Genomic DNA, 21,145 nt, shown 5'->3' on the forward strand with positions numbered 1-21,145 from the left:
AGTTTCTAATAAGTATCTTCCCTTGCCAAGACTTTTTTTCCTGAGAAGTTCTGTCAGCTGCCTTGAGTCACCATGTGTGAATAGGCAGTGTTGTCAATTCATAAATAAATAAATAAATACATACATACATACATACATAAACAAACAAACAAACAAACAAACAAACAAATAAATAATACTGTGTTATTTTGGACCTTGGTGCTGCTAGACATTGATGTGGCCAAAATATGATTTTATTCCACTATTTAAAGAAAAAGGTAGAACTTTTAGCATATAGGCTGGGTGTCCGGGTTCCAAATAGCATCCAATATGGTTGTTAAGTGAATCTGGTTTCCCATTGACTTTGCTTGTCAGAAGGTCTCCAGAGGTGATTACATGACCCCGGGACATTGCAACCATCATAAATACGAAACAGTGGCCAAACACCCAAATTTTGATCATATAACCACAGGGATGCTGCAATGGTCATAAGCGTGAAAAATAGTCATAACTCACTTTTTTTGTTTTGTTGTAACTTTGAATGGTCACTAAATGAAGTGTGTGTATCTATATCTATCTATCTATCTATCTATCTATCTATCTATCTAATCCAGGGGTCAGCAACCCGCGGCTCTGGAGCTGCATGTGGCTCTTTCATCCCTCTGCTGCGGCTCCCTGTTGCTGGTCGGCTCCACAATTGATAGGGCTTTTGGTTAGGACAGGTAGAGGAAAAAGGATGCCATGCTAGGATGAGACTCTATGATGGAGGAACCGGACTTCCAGTCAGCAGAGGAAAAGGGACACCACATCAGGAGGAGACTCTATGGTGGGGAACTGGACTTGGCTCCAGAATTGAACGGGGGGGAGGGGGGAAGCTTCCATTTAGGACCTTTGTGGCTCTTTGAGTGTTTAAGGTTGCCAACCCCTGATCTAATCTATCTAGTCTATTTTATCATCCTATCTACCTACCTATTTATCTATTGAATAAATAAAGGGAGAGTATACAGCCTTGTCTCATTCCTTTGCCCACCTGGAACCAATCTAGCTTGCCATGTTCTGTCCATACCATGGCTTCCTAACCTGTATATAAGTTTTGCAGGTGGACAATGAGATATTCTGGAATTCTATTTTTGGAAGCACATTCGATAGCTTGATTCGATTGACACAATTGAAAGTCTTTTTATAATCAATAAAGCACTTACTGATTTCTTTTAGGTATTTTTTCACTTTCTCAATTATCCAGCATGTATTAGCCATAATAATGTCAATTTAGGGAATGAATAATTATACTTTAAAGCATCACGAGTATTATTTCAGATGATGATAAGCTCTTATTTCTTCTTCTTACTTATACTTTCCCTCTTGGCATAGTACCTTTGTCATTGGGAAGGGATTATGTTCATTCACTTAGAAGATCAGCTAATTATAAGCAATTAAAATATTATTTATCAGTAATTGGGAAAGATTGTGATGAGGTTGAGAAAGAATTAGGAAGAATGCCAGCCATTAAATTCAAAGATGAAATGGGGTGAATTAGTAGTTTATCTCAATCCAATTTGCTATTACTTAGGGAAAGACTGAAATTGAAACAAGGGACTAGAGCAGTGATGGCGAAACGTTTTCGTCTCTAGTGCCAAAAGCATGCACTATCGCGGGTGCTCACATGCCCACCCCATAATTTAATGCCCCCCCCGCACTGTGACCCCTGTGCATGCGCATGTGGCACCACCACCCCCTTTCTTGAAGCCTGGGAAAGGCGAAAACGGCCTCCCCCACCTCCCCAGAGGTTCTCTGGAGGCCAGAAATGACTCATTTTCCGACTTCTGGTGGGCCCAGTAGGTCTGCTTTTCACTCTCCTCAGGCTCCAGAGGCTTTCTAGGAGCCTAGGGAGGGTGAAAAACGGCCCAACTTGCAAACCGGAAGTTTGGGAATGGATTTCTGGGTTGCCCGTTGGGCTGTTTGTTTTTCACCCTCTGGAGGCTTCAGGTGGCTTCCCTGAAGCCTCTGGAAGGCAAAAAATAGCCAAACACGCAAACCGGAAGTTAGGGAATGGACTTCAGGTTTGCGCGTTGGGTGGCTTTTCGCCCTCTGGAGACTTCAGGTGGCTTCCCTGAAGCCTCCGTAGGGTGAAAAATGGCTGAAAATCAAAGCTGAAAATCAGATGGCCAGCGGGCGCATGTGCGCTGGAGCTGACAGGGCAATGCCTCGCGTCTCCTCAGAAATGGTTCTGTGTGTTCACCATTACGGGACTAGAGGTTCCTATTGCAGTTTGCATTGTGGGAGCTTCTCCCCACCTTCTACAAGAATGAAATATTTTGGGAAATATTAAAAGGGCAGAATATTCTATTTCCCTAAAGGAGAAACATGCTCTTAAAGACAGAAAGCAGCCCCAAAGTCTTTCTTAATAGCCCACAGCAGATGCCAGCACTTAAAGAGATATAGAGTTTATTGAAAGAAGAAAACGAGTATCTAGATAGCTCTATCCATAAGCAAAGCAAACCCTGCAGGCAGAAATTCGTTCAAGACAGGATATTTCGAAATTGCTTGCAGCAAAGTTTGACAGCTAGCAAAATCAGAGTGATATTTTTTTAATATTATGTACTGTCTTATGCTTTTTGTCTTTGTACCCCCTTTCCCGTGTTTTTGTAAGCCGCCCTGAGTCCCCTCAGGGAAAAGGGCGGCCTATAAATTATAATAAATCTAAATCTAAATCTGATAGGATTAAAAGCAGCTCCTCACCCGAGATCCAACACAGGACGAAAGCCATCAGCCACAATAGGAATTGCCCAGCCTCTTCATTGCACCACCCCCAGAACAGTTAAAACTTCAAAGTCACCGGAAACCTATAAAGATCCATCCACTCAGTCAACTCTTCGTTCAGCTGACCCAGAACTGCGCACTGTCTTTGTGGTTCTGTTCAATGAACCAACTTCCCAATCAGCCTCCATGTTATTTCCAGCTGCTTTTTCTCCCAGCTTGAAACTGAACCAGATAGATTTTTCTTTCCATGGCCTAATTCTGCTTTCTACCTCAAATCATGGCATTTTAGAAGCCTGTCTTTCTTGCTTCCTTGATCATGCCTTGCTATGAGAGATCAGATAATAACATTTCATGCACAGATAGCGTAAAACATCATTTGTTTCTGCTCAGTGATAAAATCAACAAAGCTCCTTTTCTATGTATAACCACAAAATAATTGTCACAATGACAACCAGTGCTTTGTTTTGCTTTCCTCAGCTTCAAAACACTAGGAACGATGTAGGCAACAGCACATATTTATTTACTTCTATACCTGCAATATGGGCTAAAAACAACTGCAGCGTAGTCCTTGACATACGACCATAATGGAGCCTGCCCGTTATGATCGTATATCGTCATGATTGTAAAGCACATCAGTCAAGTGGCCGACACCATTTTATTACCTTGTGCTCAGTGGTCATTCAGCAGACACGACAGTCATAAAATGAGCACAGCAGTTGTTAAGCAAACCCATGGTTCGCTCTGGTGCACCTTTGCTAAAAATTGGAAGTAACTTCCAGTTCTGGCCAAAACCATCATAAAATACAGTCCCACAATCACGAAACGCTGCAAATGTCCAAAAATGTGGCCATATTACTGAGTGCCCAAAGCGCTGTCACTTAACCACAGGGAGCGCTATGGCCTGTCAGCCGCCGGCCCCTCCAGCAGCTGAATCAGAGGAGGAGGAGGAGGAGGAGGAGGAGGAGGCGTGGGAGTCAGGGTCAGCATCAAGGCAACCTGAGAGCTCAGAGGGGGAAGAGGGAGTGGAGCTGACAAAGAGAGAGAGAGACAGAGGAGGAGTCTGGGCCATCCGTCAGCCCTCAGATGGAGAGTCAACAGCCCCCAGGTCTGGAAATGGCTGATGAGGAAGAAGACGAACAGCTGGGCCCAACGTCTGATGTGTGGATGCACAGAAGGCAGAAGAGAGGAGAACAGTGGAAATCCGTGGGCTGATCCCTGGGAAGAGCCACCGCTGCTAGTGAAGCCCCACCATCTGGGGATAAAAGGCAGGGGGCAGAGATGAATAAATGTGGCAGATAGCTAGCTATTCATCTTCCAGCCGGCTGGACCTGTTAGCCTGAGGTGAGAAACGGGGCTGCCGGCAGTCCTAATTAAAAAAATCTTTGCGTTCACTTCAGAGGGTTTGTTGTATTTGGGGAGCTGGGTCAGAATAGGGCTGGGGAAGGTATCTGTCATAATTGGATTATAACTTCAAATGGTCACTAAGTGCCCAGTTGTAAGTTGAGGACTACCTGTACTGTGTTGCACACACTTTCAATTTCCTTTTTCTTAAAAAAAAAAGAAAAAAAGCAAATAGGATTTTCTCCAGTTCCTTCAACATTTGCCGTGGTTCCACTAGCCCCACCTGATGCAATTCTGCCCTGATATACTTTGAAGGGAATTCTGAGCACAAGAGGAACGTCAGAAAGGAGTCGTGGCCGTTCACCTACCACCAGAGGTTCCCCCATCAGCTTCAGGAACTTGTGGATGCTTAACGTAGTCAATGGCTCTTCCATCAGAATCCTGCGGCATGGCTGTTCAGGATCCATGGCCACTTTACAGTGGCAAAAGAAGAGTTTTGAAGACGGCACCTCTGGCTCGTCACTGCTGGAAGTAGAAAAACACAAACCCCAAAATGAGCTGGCTTTGTTTGACACATCCCAACGCCTGGCTATGCTATGTACAGGATGGAAGGCAAACAAAAAATAAGCCTTCTATCATACATGAAGGGTCATTCTTGACACCTGGTCCAAATAGCTACCTGTATCAAAGCCTCAACTCCTTAATTCAGCGGCCCCTTTTGAGCACCAGGGACCGGTTCTGTGGAGAGAGAGTTTTTTGCGGACAGGAGGGGGAGTGATTTCATGTGCTGCCTGCATCCCGCGGATGGGGCTTCACTTGTTTGAGCAGTTTCTGGCATGCCCCAGACGGGTGCCAGTCCACGGATTAATTGACAACCACATTTTTAACAGATCCACAAAACTGGAGCCCAGTTACTTCCTGTCACTCCCTTCTTAGCATCGCTGCCTTTACTTAGTTGGTGCTCTAAATCCGCCCATGGCAGTAACCAAAGCAGAAATCATTGCATCTTAAGAGGATGAAGCTATCATCTTCATTGGTCAGTGGGTGTGACATTTAATGTTAGCCGGAAGACTTTGGTTTGATGCAGTTGGGCTCTTATACGCTTAGAGAAATGCATACCGAATGCTCTTCAGAACTGCCACTTCAGTAGTTAAGGCAAACTTCACTGAGCCATAAACAAACGCAGCCTCCATGAAGACTCGGTGCTCTAGAAAGAGAAAATATTTATTCATCAATTCCTCTAGATGACTAAATCTTGTCTTTCTGACTCCCCTTTCCCTTTCAGCCAGAAATGTACAGCCTTTGGATGTCTGAGCCTTTTCAAAAACAGCCACTGCTTAGTGATTTTTTAAACTTAGAAAAAACAATATTGAGCATAATGGATACAATAGAAACTGCAATTTACAGATTAACAGAGTTGGAAGGAGTTGGGATTTTGTAGGTCATCTAGTCTAATCCCCTGCCCAAGCAGGAGACCCTACACCATTTCTGACAAATGGCAGTCCAATCTCTTCTTGAAAGTCCCAAGCGATGAAGCTCCCACAACTTCCGAAGGCAAGTTGTTCCCTTGGTTGATTGTTTTGCATTTAATTTCATTCAAATTTGAAATTAACTTTGGAGGGTGTTTTTTAGACATTTTTTAGACATTTTATTAAGATTTATAGGCCGCCCTTCTCCCTGAGGGGACTCAGGGCGGCTTACAATCACAGGGAAAGGGGTGCAATACCAAAAGACAAACAGTAAGTGAACAAAACAAAATAATAAAACACAACTTGCATTCAACAGTCAACACTCGGGCGGGTAAATTGGGAACCTATCCCCAGGCCTGCTGGGAGAGCCAGATCTTAAGGGCTGTGCGGAAGGTCTGAATGGTGGTGAGGGTACGAATCTCGACGGGGAGATCGTTCCACAGGGTCGGAGCTGCAACAGAAAAGGCTCTCCTCCGTGTAGTCGCCAGTCGACATTGACTGGCAGATGGAATTCGGAGGAGGCCCAGTCTGTGCGATCTAATCGGTCGGAGGGAGGTAATCGGCAGAAGGCGGTCTCTCAAGTACCCAGATCCACTACCATGGAGTGCTTTAAAGGTGGTCATCAGTACCCTGAAGCGCACCCGGAGATCGACAGGTAGCCAGTGCAGCTCGCGGAGGATGGGTGTAATGTGGGCGAACCGCGGTGCGCCCACTATCACTCGCGCGGCTGCATTCTGGACTAACTGCAGTCGCCGGATGCACTTCAAGGGCAACCCCATGTAGAGCCCATTGCAGTATTCCAGCCTAGAGATCACAAGGGCTCGAGTGACTGTTGCGAGAGCCTCCCGGTTCAGGTAGGGCCATAACTGACGGACCAGGCGAACCTGGGCAAATTCCCCTCTGGTCACAGCCGACAACTGATGGTCAAAAGTCAGCTGTGGATCCAGGAGGACTCCTAGGTTACGGACCCTATCTGAGGGGTATAAAATTTGACCCCCCAGCCTGAGTGTTGGAATATCGGCCAAATTGTTGGGAGGGAAACACAACAGCCACTCGGTCTTGTCCGGGTTGAGTACCAGTTTGTTAGCGCTCATCCAGTCCTTAACGGCCTCAAGACCCTGGTTCATCACGTCCACCGCTTCATTGAGTTGGCACGGGGCGGACAGATACAGTTGCGTATCGTCCACGTATTGATGGTATTTTATCCCGTGCCTCCGAATGATCTCGCCCAGCGGTTTCATGTATATGTTAAATAGTAGGGGGGATAAGACCGAACCCTGCGGCACCCCGTATGTTAGGGGCCTCAGGGACGATCTCTGCCCCCCGACCAACACCGACTGCGACCTGTCCGAGAGGTAGGAGGAGAACCACTGCAAAACAGTGCCTCCCACCCCCACCTCCCGCAGTCGTCGCAGAAGGATACCATGGTCGATGGTATCGAAAGCTGCTGAGAGGTCAAGGAGAACCAGGATGGACGCATGGCCTCCATCTCTGGCCCTCCAGAGATCATCGGTCAATGCGACCAAAGCGGTTTCTGTGCTGTAACCAGGTCTGAAGCCGGACTGGAAGGGGTCAAGATAACTAGCTTCCTCCAAGGCCCGTTGAAGCTGGAAGGCCACCACCTTCTCAACAACCTTCCCAATAAAGGGGAGGTTGGAGACAGGACGATAGTTGTTTAAAATGGCTGGATCCAAGGATGGTTTCTTCAGGAGGGGTCTCACCACCGCCGTTTTAAGTGTGGCGGGGAAGTGCCCCTCCCGAAGGGAGGCGGTCATGACCGCCTGGATCCAGCCATGTGTCACCTCACTGCTGTTGGCAACCAGCCAGGAGGGACACGGGTCCAGAATACAGGTGGAAGAACTCTGAGGTAGTCCTCGATTCAAGACCACAATTGAGCCCAAACCCTTTGTTGCTAAGTTTGTTAACTGAGTTTTGCCCCATTTTACAACCTCTCTTGCCATAGTTATTAAGTAAATCACTACAGTTGTTAAGTTAGTAACAAGATTGTTAAGTGAATCTGGCTTCCCATTGACTTTGCTTGTCAGAAGGTGTCCAGAAGTGATCACATGATCCTGGGACACTGCAACCGTCATAAATATGAGTCAGTTGCCAAGTGTCTGTATTTTGAGCACATGACCATGGAGATGCTACAACAGTCTCAAGTGTGAAAAATGGTCATAAGTCACTTTTCCAGTTCTGTTGTAACTTCAAACAGTCACTAAATGAACTATTGTAAGGCAAGGACTACCTGTACTCCAGAAATGAAACACCTCTATTTTTTATTGTAAAGTTCCATTAACAGAATCTTGCAGGTCCAAAGGCACTTCTCCCCTCCTTTCCTTTTACTCTCTAGGCAGGATTTCTTCTGAAATGCTTCCCACACCCTCCCTCCTCCTTCTCTGGGCTAAAATACCTTTTAAGCACCTGTTGTTCAGTCTGTGGCTCTTCCTTCTGTCACCCAAGATCATTCCCATATACCATTACAGATCTTCAGTGCACCACTCCAAAGGCCAAGTCTACTCCTTTGGGTGGAAAACTTTACAAACTCACTCCTGTCCTAAACCAACTTAATCCTGGCTTTGCAAACTCCAGGCAAAATCTACCGATGTCAAAAGCTATTCGTTTTCATGGCGTGTACGAACAGACATAATGCGTATCGTTTACCTTTCATTTATCTACATACTAGCTGCTAACCTGGCGTTGCCCGAGTATTTATTTAGAGGGGGAAAATATCCGGATCAAACGTAATGTTGGATTTTCCCCCTTACCAGAGGGAGCCCCCTTGTGGAGTACTGTGAAGCCATTACCATGGCAACTCCACTGTGCTATACAGTAGAAGCCATTTTACAGCAGTATAGTAGGAGCCATTTTAAGGCACAATAGGCTGTATCTTAACAGAACACACATCCTGAGGGGTGTTACGGATGTCTTACTCGCACAGTATTTTTTTCCCCAGAGAGTAAGTCATCTGTGTACCAAGTTTGGTTGAAATTGCTTGAGGCGTTCCAGAGTTATGCTGGAACATACACACACACACACACATATATATAGAGATTACACAGTTCAAAATACAAGAGAAAACTATTAAGACAGCACTAAAAATAGAAAACATTTAGCAGTATAGTGGCATGTTAGTTCAAAGCAAAACATATCACAAAAGCAGCAGCCCACAAATGATAGAAAGCTTTGGGAATGGATACCAGAGCTGTAGGATTACCTGCTGTCCCAACTGCTTGCACATATGCGAAAGCAAGATCGGACTGACCCTTCAGAGAGTCTTCTAAACGCTGAAGGTCCATCAGTGTTGAAATATATTTCACTTCATTGAAGAGAAGAGCGCTGGCAAGAAAACAGGATAACCAACATGTGAAGACCCTCAGCAATAAAACAACCACTTAAAACCCTTAAGTAGAAGGGTTTAAAAGAGGCCTATAACACAATGCCCATTATATTACTGTAATTTAACAAACATGCATATACTTCCTGCTGATTGCTTTCCAGTTGGTTCCTTCTAAAAACAGCTAAATGAATTAGGGAACTTGGTATTAAAAGAAACCAAGTTGTGATCTACAAATCAGAATTTATGGCTCCTTATTCTGAGAAACTGACGAAAATAATGAACTGTAGCTTCAGATTCACTTTGCTAGACCATAAGTATGTGTGAATTCATTCAGGACCAGTGAGATCTACTCTGAGTTTGCTTGCTTCGGTGCCTTCAAGTTAGTATGGACTCCCAGATACCACTTGGAAAAGTCCTTGCAGTTTTCTTCAGATTTCAGAAGAGGTTTGCCATTGCCTTCTTCCTAGAGCTGAGAGGGAAGGATTGGCCCAAGTTCATCCAGCTGCCTTCATGGTGAATGGACTAAAATTCTTGGTCTCCCAATGTTGGTGTTTTAACCACTTCACTGGCTCTCTTCACTTTGTTAGTAAGGCAGCATTCCAGTCCCTATTGACTCATTTTTACATAGAATGTTAAAAAAAAATGGTACAACCAGGGGTGGGACTCTACTGGTTCGGACCAGTTCGGGCATACTGGTGGCTCTGAAGATCAGCTGAGAGCGAACCAGTTCACTCTGACCTTCAGGTGGGCCCATCCGCCTGGCCCTGCGCTATACTGACATATATTTCCTCTTCTTTTAGCCCAGCTGATAGGCGCGGCAGAGCGGATTGTTGCATCTCAGCTGTTTTACTCACCAGGGTCGCAGTACAAGGTAAGTTGTTTAGCTTTGTTTAAGCCCACTGTGCATGCAGGAGCGAAACGAGCACGCATGTGCAAAGTGCACACTCAGCAAACCAGTTGTTAGACCAGTTGAATCATACCACTTGGGTACAACCCAACACTCCAATGGGTCCTGAACCCAGACCATTGTGATTACTGGGCAGGAATTTGGCTTGTACATCACAACAGGGTGGCACCCAAAGAAAGGGTAATAAAGAATGCGATAGAACTCAGCTTGGAACTCAAGATTGTCACATGCCATTCTTGGTTTTCGGCCTGACAGACTGTAAACATTTCAATGAAATAAATCCAAGCCTTTTAACAACCACAAGGTCAGATCTTCTGTCAGGGTTCCAAATAGCATCCAAAATTAAATCAAGGTCCGAGGCAAAGGATTCTCAAAGTTCCAATTTATTAAGAGAGCCATGTTGGCACATCTGGGAAAACCCGAATCTGAAAGCCACCCAGTTAAAGTTCAAGATCTTGCCCCCACACCCACCAGTCCATCACATGGTCGAATCTTCCATTGCCATGCTGGCAGCTTCCACACATCCAGTTCTGGTCAGGTGCAGAGGTACAGAGACAAAGGATGGCCTTGGCTTTCTAAAAAGAGTTTCGTTATGGCTACATCCCACCTAACTCTGTACAATCCCCCCTTCCATTTTCTCACAATAGAAAATGCATAGTAGAATAATAGAAAAAGTGGCAAGCCAAAGATCCAAAAGAAAAGATGGCTGCAGGCCTGACATCTTCATGGCAAGCTCCTGCCAGAGACTCCTTGCTCTGTCATTTTTCTGTATCATTCCTAAAATCCTTCTCTCTTCTGGAGCTCTCTCTGGTCATGTCTCAGGAACCAGCTGAGAACAACTATCTGCTTTCCAGAAAAAATGAAAAGCAGCTCATTAGGAAAAAAATCCTGTAACATCGGGAAATACCCCAAACAAGAAAATTTTAACAGTTAATTAGTTTTAATATTTTTTAAATTGTATTTGTATTTAGCTTTGTTTGCTGCCTTGAATAAAGGCAGGATGTCTTCTCCTCCTCCTCTTCTCTTTCTCCTGTTACTATTTCAGGTTGTTGAGTGAGATACTCTTGTTCTTCTGGCAGCCCCAACTATTGTTATTTGCAGACAGGATGTATATTGAGTAAATAAAGGACAGAGAACTTACAAAAGTACATTTGCCACAATGGCATCCAAGCTGAACAAGGCATCTATGGCAAGTTCACGAACCAGCACATGGTCCCTGGAAAACAAGATAAACGCTTAAAGCCAGCTGGCCGCTTCTGCAACGACAGTGAACACTGTCTACTCTATCATATGCTGCATCTTTGGGATGGTGGAAGTCAGACTTCTTTAGTTTCCACCGAGGGGTGACAGTGAGTCTTCAATATGCCCAGTAACATGCAAAATGGAAGCAAAGCTACTCAGTGCCATCTCAACTTGTGTTTCTGTTGCCTGCAGCAGTTGTATCAAAAGCTGTCCAGACGAAGATCTGGTCCCTGATCTTTCAAGAACCCTCAGAACCAGCCCTTTTCTCAAATGGTTGAGAAAAGTTGATGTGACCTGCTATAGATTCATGTGTCTGAAGGCTGAATGCCTATGGAGATTCTCAATCATCCAGGTTATGGTTGTCCCAAAGGTGCTTTTCTAGAAGTTCACATTCTGGACAGAGAGAACCCCTGGTTTGAAAGAGAGGTCAAAGAGACCATCTGTGTTGAGACTGAAAACCCCTCTCTCAACAGAGGAGGAAGGATATAATTACTACCTATCTATACCAGCAATGGCTCATGCCCCATATTTCCCTATCGTACCACAACCAATTACAGCAATCTATTTCATGTCGATTTTACAGACGATGCCGTTGAAAAGGCACTATGCAACCTAAAACCATCTCTATCTATTGGCCCTAATGGATTATGTGCCTATTGCTTAAAAAAGCTCTCAACCACCATAGCAGAACCTCTTAGCATCATCTATGAAATATCCTTCAAAACCAGCTCCTTGCTTAACTTACAGTCACTAGCCGCAGTCATCCCTATCTTCAAAAAGGGTGACCCCAGCCTAGTTGAAAATTACAGACCAATCTCATTAGGTTGCATCACCTGCAGTCATGGAATCAATCATAGAACAATCCATTACCCTCTGCTTAGAGACAAATAACCTACACTCTAACAAGCAGTTTGGCTTCAGAAAAAAAATCTGTCCTGCAATCTACAACTCTTACACTGCAAAAACATATGGACCTCACAACTTGACTAGGGTAAAGCAATAGTCACAATTTACATAAACTTCTGTAAAGCCTTTGATTCAGTAGTACACAACAAATTACTTCTAAAACTAAACTCTTATGGCATCTCTGGTTCCCTGCATAAGTGGATAGATGCGTTCCTAGCCGAGGTGGCGCAGTGGTTAGGGTGCAGTACTGCAGGCCATTTCAACTGACTGTTATCTGCAGTTCAGCAGTTCTAATCTCACCGGCTCAAGGTTGACTCAGCCTTCCATCCTTCCGAGGTGGGTGAAATGAGGACCCAGACTGTGGGGGCGATATGCTGACTCTGTAAACCGCTTAGAGAGGGCTGAAAGCCCTATGAAGCGGTATGTAAGTCTAACTGCTATTGCTATTGCTATCAAACAGGCAACAAGTAGTCAAAATAGGAAACACCCTATCAAACCCTGCACCTACCTGTTAACAGCGGTGTCCCTCAAAGTAGTGTTTTAGGACCCACATTCTTTATACTTTACATAAATGATCTTTGCAATCATAAGCAACTGCGTTCTTTTCACTGATGATGGAAAACTATTCAACCTCACCACCAATGCTGCCATCCTACAAAAAGACCTTGACTATGTGTCAGAATGGTCAAAAAATTGGCAACTCCTAATCTCAACCAACAAATGCTCTGTCTTACACATTGGCAGAAAAAAAAATCAGAACACAAAATACAAGCTGAGTGGATATGACCTCGTACATGACCCCCACACTGTCAAGGACCTTGGAGTACTCATCTCAAATGATCTAAGTGCCAGGGTTCACTGTAACAACATTGCCAAAAAGGCATTAAGAGTTGTTAACCTAATCTTGCGTAGCTTCTTCTCCGGTAATATTAAACTGCAAACTAGGGCACACAAAACTTTTGCTAGACCAATTCTTGAATACAGCTCATCTGTCTGGAACCCACACGGCATATCAGACATAAATACAATTGAACAAGTCCAGAGATATTTCATGAGAAGAGTTCTCCACTCCTCTGCTTGCAACAGCATACCTTATGCACCAGACATGAAATTTGGGTCTTAGACAACTTAGAAATTTGCAGTCTTCGATCCAACCTAAGCGTAGTACGTAAAATTATCTGCTACAATGTCTTATCCGTCAATGAATACTTCAGCTTCAACCACAACAACACAAGAGCTCACTATAGATACAAACTTAAGGTAAACCGCTCCAAACTTGATTGCAGAAAGTACTAATGACCAAATGACTGCAAAGAATATAAATCCTTCTATTCCGCAGAACTGAAGCAGCTTCTCAGATGAGAAGCGAAATGTTTTCAAGGGGGAAAAAAACCAAGAAAGTCCAGTTGTCTTTTGGAAAAGCACCTTTGAGTCTGAGGGCTGAAGCTTGCAAGAAGGGAAACAAAGAACCTAGGAGAAGACAAAATCATTATGTAAACACAGGACAGGCTGCTAGTGTCTCCAGGCTATGCTATTCAGTTAATATACCCCTTGATAAAACTACTTAAATTGGTGAGCCTCACCACATCTGATGGCATCGATGTTTGGTCTAGTTACAAAATCAATACTTCTCTTATTAGAACCAAATAGCTTTGAAATTCACTACTGGAATTCTAATGTTGGGAAGGGGGAAATGGCATGTTTTTATACACAGCGATCACAACCTAATGGTTTATTTAATGAAATAGGGCAGTGATGGCGAACCTTTTTTGGCTTGCGTGCCAAAAGTGGGGAGAGTGCAGGGGGCAGGTCGTGCAACACCCATAATGCAATGTGCAACCGCAGTGCACATGACCAGCAACACCGCCCTCATTTTTTGCATGATTTTTTCGCCCTCTTCAGGTTCCAGAAGCTTTATAGTTGCCTGGGGAGGGCGAAAACAGCCTCCCCCGCCCCCCAGAGGCTTCCCTGAAGCCTTTGGACTGCAACAAAACCGGACCTACAGGCAAAGTAGAAGTTCAGGAATGGACTTCCGGTTTGCTCGTAGGGCCCGGTTTTAGTCCTCCGGAGCCTTCAGGGGCCTTCTGGAGGCTTCCCTGAAGGCTCTGGAAGGCAAAAAACAACCCTACGAGCAAACCAGGAAGTCACTTCCAGTTTGTCTGTAGGGTCGTTTTAAGTCCTCCGAAGCCTTCAGGAACCTTCAGGAGGCTTCCCTGAAGGCTCCGGAGGATAAAAAATGACCCTACGAGCAAACTGTTTACTGAATTTCCAGTTTGCCCGTAGGGCTGGTTTTCTGCACTCTGGAGGCTTCAGGGAAGCTTCTGAAGCCTCCAGAGGGCCTCCAAGGGGGGTGGGGGGGCAGGGGAGGCTGTTTTCACCCTCCCCAGGCAACTATAAAGCCTCTGGAGTCTGGGGAGGGCAAAAATGGCCTCAAAAAAAGGCTGAAGTGAGCTGGCCAGCCAGCTGACAGGGCAACGCCTCATGCGCCCTGAAAAATGGCTCCACGTGCCACCTGTGGCACATGCCATAGGTTCACCATCCCGGAAATAGGGTATTTCAGCAAAAAAAGAATGCATTTTCAGTTCAAAGCATGGATAAAGAATTTATCCATTTTGTTTCAGAGCAGACCAAACTCAGCCTTCTCTATTTTGCTTCACTGTGATTAATAGGTTAACTTTGCGTGCCCACATAAGTTTTCCTAAACAAACCAATATACTCAGCTACCCCGCAAATGCTGTTGTGTCAAAACTTTTTGGCCGGAATGGCCAAGAAAAAAGAAGCTGGGGAAGGACATAGACTGAGAGAGAGCACAGATCTCTATCTGATCTCAATGTCGAGCTATTGAGACAGTCAGGTTATGACCACTTGTTCAGCAACTATTCAAACTAACAATGTTGCTGGATGAGGGGGACTTACAATAAACCTTTGGCCATCACAACATCCCCACAGGCACACGATTGTGATTCAGACACTTGGCAATCAGCTCACATGGAAGACAGTTCTAGTGTCCTGCGGTTACATGAACAGTATTTGAGATCTCCCCTGCTGGCTTCCCACAAGCAAAATCAGTGAGGAAGCCGTCATGAGTTTGTCAATCTCTCACACTGCCTCTTCATCTACCTGAGCATCATAATGCCACTGCAACACTTGCCAGTGCTCTACAGCAGAGGTCTCCAACCATGGCAACTTTAAACCTGGTGGACTTCAACTCCCAGAATTTCCCAGCCAGCAAAGCCTGCTCTACACCACCTGCTCTACACCACCTGGCCACCCATAATTCTCCCCTGCTGTCCCACCTGCCTGGGACTCTCTTTACCAACATTGCAGTCACACAAGATCCTCGATTAACACCTGCACTGTCCTGGGATTAGCACAGCAATGAGGATTGCCAGGATAGTTATCACTAAATGATGGCATCATGTGACATCCCACTTTACAACTACATTGCAAAGCGACAGAAATTCTGGACCAATGCCTGTTGTAACCCCCAGACCACTCGTGCAAGCTCAATCACTGTAATTAATTTATTCGCAATGAGATGAACTGTTTACCTGAATAGATACACTTTTCCCATTGAGTTATCTCCTCTGCAGTAGCTGGATGCTTCTCCTCTTTGGCAGTTAATCTATAGGGAAAAAAAACCTAAAATCTTTATTGGGGTATTATTGCAAGAGCCATGATGGCACAGTGGTTGGAATGCAGTATTGCAGGCTAACTCACTGTCAGGAGTTCGATCCTGACCAGCCCAAAGTTTGACTCAACCTTCCATCAGTAAAATGGGGAACCGGATTGTTGGGGGCAATGTACTAATTCTGTAAACTGCTTAGAGAAGGCTGAAAGGCGCTATGAAGTGATGTAGAAGTATAAGTGATATGGTTATGAAATCTTCAACCAGCTCAATTATACAGCAGTGAATTGATTGCTCTCATCTAGAATTAAATCAAGCCCAAACTAGATCAACTCAAATCATCTGCTGAGGCTTTAATTCATTTGGAAACACTTATATGAAAACCTTCCTCTCATCTTCCACATCAACAAATTAGACAAACTGAACGTTGCATCAGATACACATTTTAGGTGTCTGAATTTGCTTATTTTTTGAAAATGGCTTTGGGGAAACATCAGGATTGAGACTGAGGCATACAGAATTGGGTTTTTATGTCCCTGCATCACAAACCTGTTAAAAATCCTAACTTCCAAAGCTGTTTCTTGCTCTGGGAGAGAACTCAATTGTGAAATAGTAAAGCCTATTATTATAAATAAAGACATATTATATAAAACCATAGTTTTAATGAATTGTCATGGACATGGATCCATATTAAATCAGGAAAAAAACCTCTCTTCTTTTGTTATTCCCAGATCTCTGATGTTCTCCTTCTACGTGCCCCCTCTTCGTATTGTGCTAGAAAACAGCAGTTCAGTGATAGAACTGAGTCCTAGAAATGCTAATTTACAAGCTAAGGAGAGCATACAGAGCAGGACTTCCAGAATTCTTTCCAACCCCTTCCAGAGTGGCCCTAAATTCATGCATATGTATATACTGGGAGGCACAGGGCAGGCTACATATGATTTTGCTCTGGATCACATGAGTGGAAGAGAGCAGCTGTCAATGTTTTGAGCCCTTCCCACAGCTGGAAGAATGTCCTTTCTTATAGCCCCACAGACTGATCCCGGCCATTTTTTTTACCACATTCTTTCTCCCTGCACTTCAAAAGTGGTTCCATTCTGTTCAGTATTCAGAGATTTACCATGCTGACAGAGGCATAGAGTCTCAATTGCTTTACTTAATTTCTTTTCCAATTTTCTATTGAGTTGGGCAGCACAAAAAGAAAACGATAATGGAAAAAACGGTTACCTCGGGACTTAGCAGTCAAACAGATTACACTAGATATATGGAGAATAATTTCACACAGTAGGATTATGTTTTGTTGAAAACAATGAACTATTTTTCTCTGCAGTCAAAAGCCGATGAGCAATTTGTCATTTACTGTACATTGTGGTAGAATTTGGATGGATTGTCTTGAAATTCCAAAAAGGTCATACCTCCCTAAGAATTATAAAGCAGAAAATATTATACCTTCAAGATAAAAATCCCATAATCTTGGAGAGCTTCTTTGGAATTCTCCAGCTGCTCCAGGAACACCTCACTAGATGGTGAAACTGGAATTAAAAAAAAAAAAACAAGACATTCACTGGCATCATAATGACAATCACAAGAGATATTTTTACTATTTCTAAAACATTGTTTCATTTTCATTTCATTTTTTTTACTGAAAATGGGGGGGGGGCATACCAAGCATATATTGAATTTAACAAAAGGAATAAGCGTATCACTGTCTCTACATTGTTGGCTTGACTTGAAATCTTCGTGAAAGATTCCGTGAAATCTTTTGTGAAATCTTCGTCTTAATTTAAAGTCATTTTTATTAACCTGCTTCCACCCTTTTACCTCTGTTGTGTCCCCATGACAGAAATAGGAAAGCCTGGAGGGCACAGGAAATGGCCTTGAAGGATAGAAGGAAGAGCTACTACCAAGGCAATGATCAGATAAGAAGGGTTTGAGTCTAGGCTAAGAAAATAATTTAAGCAAATGTTTCAAACTAATTCAAACTCCCTAATTCATATGAAGATAAAGAGGAGGAAGGAAGAAATGCATTCAGATTTATATGATTTCAGTGCTAGACTTTTATGTTAATAGCAATACAGGTAGTCCTTGATATTGGGATACCGAGTGAGAGGAAGTTCTGCAAGATTTCATTGAAAGGAATCCCATCATTGGGCCCAATATTTCTGTTGCTAAGTGAGACATTTGTTACACAAATATCACCAAAGGGGAACATGTAACCTCAGGACATGGCAACCATCATAAATATGAATCAGTTGCCAAACGTCCAAATTTGGGTCATGTGACATGGGGATGCTCATGCTTACACTTATGGCCATAAGTCACTTTTTCAGGCGACGTTGTAACGTCAAATGTCACTAAATGAAATGTTGTAAGTCAAAGAATACCTGTACTGACTTATATGGCATTGGTTTTTAGATTGGTCTAGCCTGAAGGGCTGGCGGAAGGACAGAGCCTTCCCTGGAATGGCATGTAAATTGTGGGATTCCTTCCAATGAAATCTTGCAGAAATTCCTCTAACACAGTGAGGAAAGTTTACAGTGAGGAAGCTCTCTTGAGGCTGAGGCCTATACCTACTACTAAATGGCATACTGAAGATTAAAAGCTGATGTGCCCAAGGGGGAAATTAAGCAAGCCATGACAAGAAAATTAAGCCGACTTCAACGTTAACCTGAGTCCTTGGGAGAAGGGCGGCATTTAAATCTAATAAACCTAAACCTAAACTTATATGTAAAACAAATGAGATAAATATATCAATGCCGATGTCAATATCAAAAGCTCCAGAAGGTGACCATAAATATTGATGGCTTTGTTGTGACCATTCTTCCTCAGACATTAAATCAAATCAGGGTTTAAACAACCAAAGTCACCTTCCTAAGGACAGGACACAGCCTATTCCAGTATAGAAAGGGTCATAAAAATAAATAAAACAAAACGCGGTCATAAAAATAAATTAAACAAAACCATTTCTGGGGCCATGAAAAAAATTCTGAACCATAGCTAGGTAAGAAATCATTATGCCAACCCAAATGTCACAACGTCATATACTGTATAACCTTTCACTTTCTGCAGAATTATTCATCAAATTAGACAGGTGGAAGGAACAAATGCCTGAGGGAATCTGATCAACACGGATATCTCCCTTACCACCCATCCCACCTGACTTTTTGAAAGATTATTTGAATTGGGGTTTCCGTTATGAGTCATGTCTGATTAAAGACATTTCCATGAACGAGCAGAGGGGACAAACACTGGGTAGAATGAAAAGCTCATTGTCCTTAGGAGGGAATAATCAGAACATATATTTTATGCATGCTACAAATTCCTAAACCCAGTCATATAAGTTTTCTTTCTTTCCTAACCAATTTTCTCAAGGAATCTGGTGAAAATACTCACCATCCTTCTGAAAATAAACCAAAGATGCTTTAGATACTTTCGATGCTTGCAAGCTACTAAAATATTCCTGGGGACTTAACTCTGGAATCACGTTTTTGACACTGCTTGTCACTGAGATGCAAGAAACCCATATGAGCAGGAAAAAGAAGTCAGTCCATTGAGTCATTTGTAGTGATGACATGTCTCCAGCTGCTCAAAGTTGTCTCAGGAGAATTCAACCTTAAAGATATATTAGGTGAAAAGGAAAAATAAATAAAATACAAACTTGCTACAGTATTTACAGATAAAATGGTAAGTTCAACATTTTAACCCAGGGTCGTCCCCCGCCCCACAAGATGGTTAATTTGGATCCCTAAGAGTGGATAGAACTATCCATTATTGTTTGTATTATTGTGGTTGGTTGCACTGAGTGGAGCAATGGCTTAGAGGTGAAAATGCTCAGCTCCCACTCTGAAGGCTGAGAGTTAATCCTAGGCAACAAGAGATGTTTCCCTATCAGGGTGCAAAGAGAAAATAACTGCTGCAAACTCCACATAGGTGTCAGGAAGGCCATCTGGCCAGTAAATGCTCACGGCCAGTAAATGGGGCAGCTCCATTCAGTTGCCCCATCTCCGCCCCAAATCAAGAGGTTACAGGGTCATAAAAAGAAAAAAGAATGTGGATGGTTACATAGTCAGCCAGATATTTAGATTGGATTTGGCATTTTTATCCACCTTGCTCAGGGCTGTCAAACTCCCAGCCCGCAGGCCGGATTTGTCACATGCTGGCCACACCCCCACCCGGTTTAGCATAGGGAGGAAAACTCCAGATACGTCACTTGATGCTGCCGTGACAACGTGAGTTTGGCACACCTGACCTAGCAAGTCCATCTCGGGATTTGGGATAGGCAAATGTGTTATTTGATGCTGTTAAAGGTATCTTCACAAGATATAACCTTTCCAAGTAACACTGCCTTTTGCAACTGATGGTAAATTTGTTAATAGCAATAGCAAAAAGACTTATATACTGCTTTATAGTGCTTTACATCCCTGTCTAAGCAGCTTACAGAGTCAGCCTATTTCCCCCAACAATCTGGCCCCTCATTTTACTGACCTTGGAAGGATGGAAGGCTGAGTCAACCTTGAGCCCGTCAGGATTGAACTCTTGGAGCGAGCAGTGAGATAGGCCTGCAGTACTGCATTCTAACCACTACACCACCATGGCTCAATGCTCAATGTTCAAGAGGTGCTCCGGATGTTTTGGAATTGCACCCAGGGTGCCTATTAATGTTTGCACTATTGTTGCATTCTTTTGCTACTGTTGTTCAACTTCTATTTGCAGATCTTTGCATTTTGTGATTTTCTCTAGTTTTCCTTTATCCTGCTATCTCCAGATAACATCCATTATCCAGATATTTTTTTTTGTCTTTCTTATCAACCATTGTTATATCTGGATGTTATGTGACAGGTGCTTGTCAGCTTGAATTTTAAAATCTCAGAGCACTTTAGCTTCTTCATTTTCTATTGCTTAGTCTATTTTACGGTCTAACCAGTTCTTGCTTGCAGGCAAATGGTATTTCTTGCAGATCTTCCAGTGCACCATTGTTACTTTGTCATGCTGTTGTATGTAGTCAGTCTTTACTACAACTTTTATGCAGCAGCTAACTGGGTCCTCCACTGTTTCTTCAGCTTCTTTACAGTGGTGGAATTTGTTTTCTGTTGCTATCTTCTCAATTCTGGCTTTGTATGCATTTATTCTTAAGATTTGGTCTTGTGCAGCTAGAATTAGCCCCCAGTGTGTTTTTTCAAACTTTCCTGCTCTTAGCCATTGCCAGATATTGTTCTTATTATGTTTTGCCTAATGTGTGTTTGTGTATGTGGCTGGCCATGTAATACCTTCTCTTGCCATATCTCTTTTCTGTTTTTTATTTAGTCTTGTAGAGTTCAGTAAGCCTTCAGTACATCTTTTTCACTGTCCTTCAGATATTCGTCCAATGCCCTTTTTTTCTTCTTTAATCGTGCAGTATACTTGTAACACTCCATGCCCACCCATGCTCCTTTGTAAGTAGAGTCTCTCTGAACATTGCTGCAATCACCTCATTTAATTGAGGACTATCTGTATTAAATTATTTCCAATTATAAATATTTGGGGGTCAATGAACAATCTGAAATTTCACAAAGGCGTTGACAAACTAAAGGGTT

General features: G+C 43.4%; 1 protein-coding gene across 3 annotated transcripts in view; it reads right to left on the minus strand.

The window, feature by feature from the left end:
• The window catches only part of TXNDC16 (thioredoxin domain containing 16), a 54,578-nt gene that overhangs the window by 28,863 nt on the left and 4,570 nt on the right, over positions 1–21,145 (minus strand). For 2 of the 3 annotated variants that reach the window (XM_032236556.1, XM_032236560.1), the window contains exons 3-9: positions 18,966–19,184; positions 17,022–17,104; positions 15,496–15,569; positions 10,938–11,012; positions 8,767–8,888; positions 5,200–5,287; positions 4,449–4,605 (exon numbers count right to left, since the gene is read on the minus strand). In XM_032236556.1, coding sequence (XP_032092447.1) covers positions 4,449–4,605; positions 5,200–5,287; positions 8,767–8,888; positions 10,938–11,012; positions 15,496–15,569; positions 17,022–17,104; positions 18,966–19,146 — 780 coding nt within the window. In that variant the 5' untranslated portion in view covers positions 19,147–19,184. The remainder of the gene's footprint in view (positions 1–4,448; positions 4,606–5,199; positions 5,288–8,766; positions 8,889–10,937; positions 11,013–15,495; positions 15,570–17,021; positions 17,105–18,965; positions 19,185–21,145) is intronic. The other variant, XM_032236562.1, reaches the window with a different exon arrangement.

The sequence above is a fragment of the Thamnophis elegans genome, chromosome 1 (assembly GCF_009769535.1).
Source record: "Thamnophis elegans isolate rThaEle1 chromosome 1, rThaEle1.pri, whole genome shotgun sequence".
In the NCBI taxonomy this organism is placed as follows: domain Eukaryota; kingdom Metazoa; phylum Chordata; class Lepidosauria; order Squamata; family Colubridae; genus Thamnophis; species Thamnophis elegans.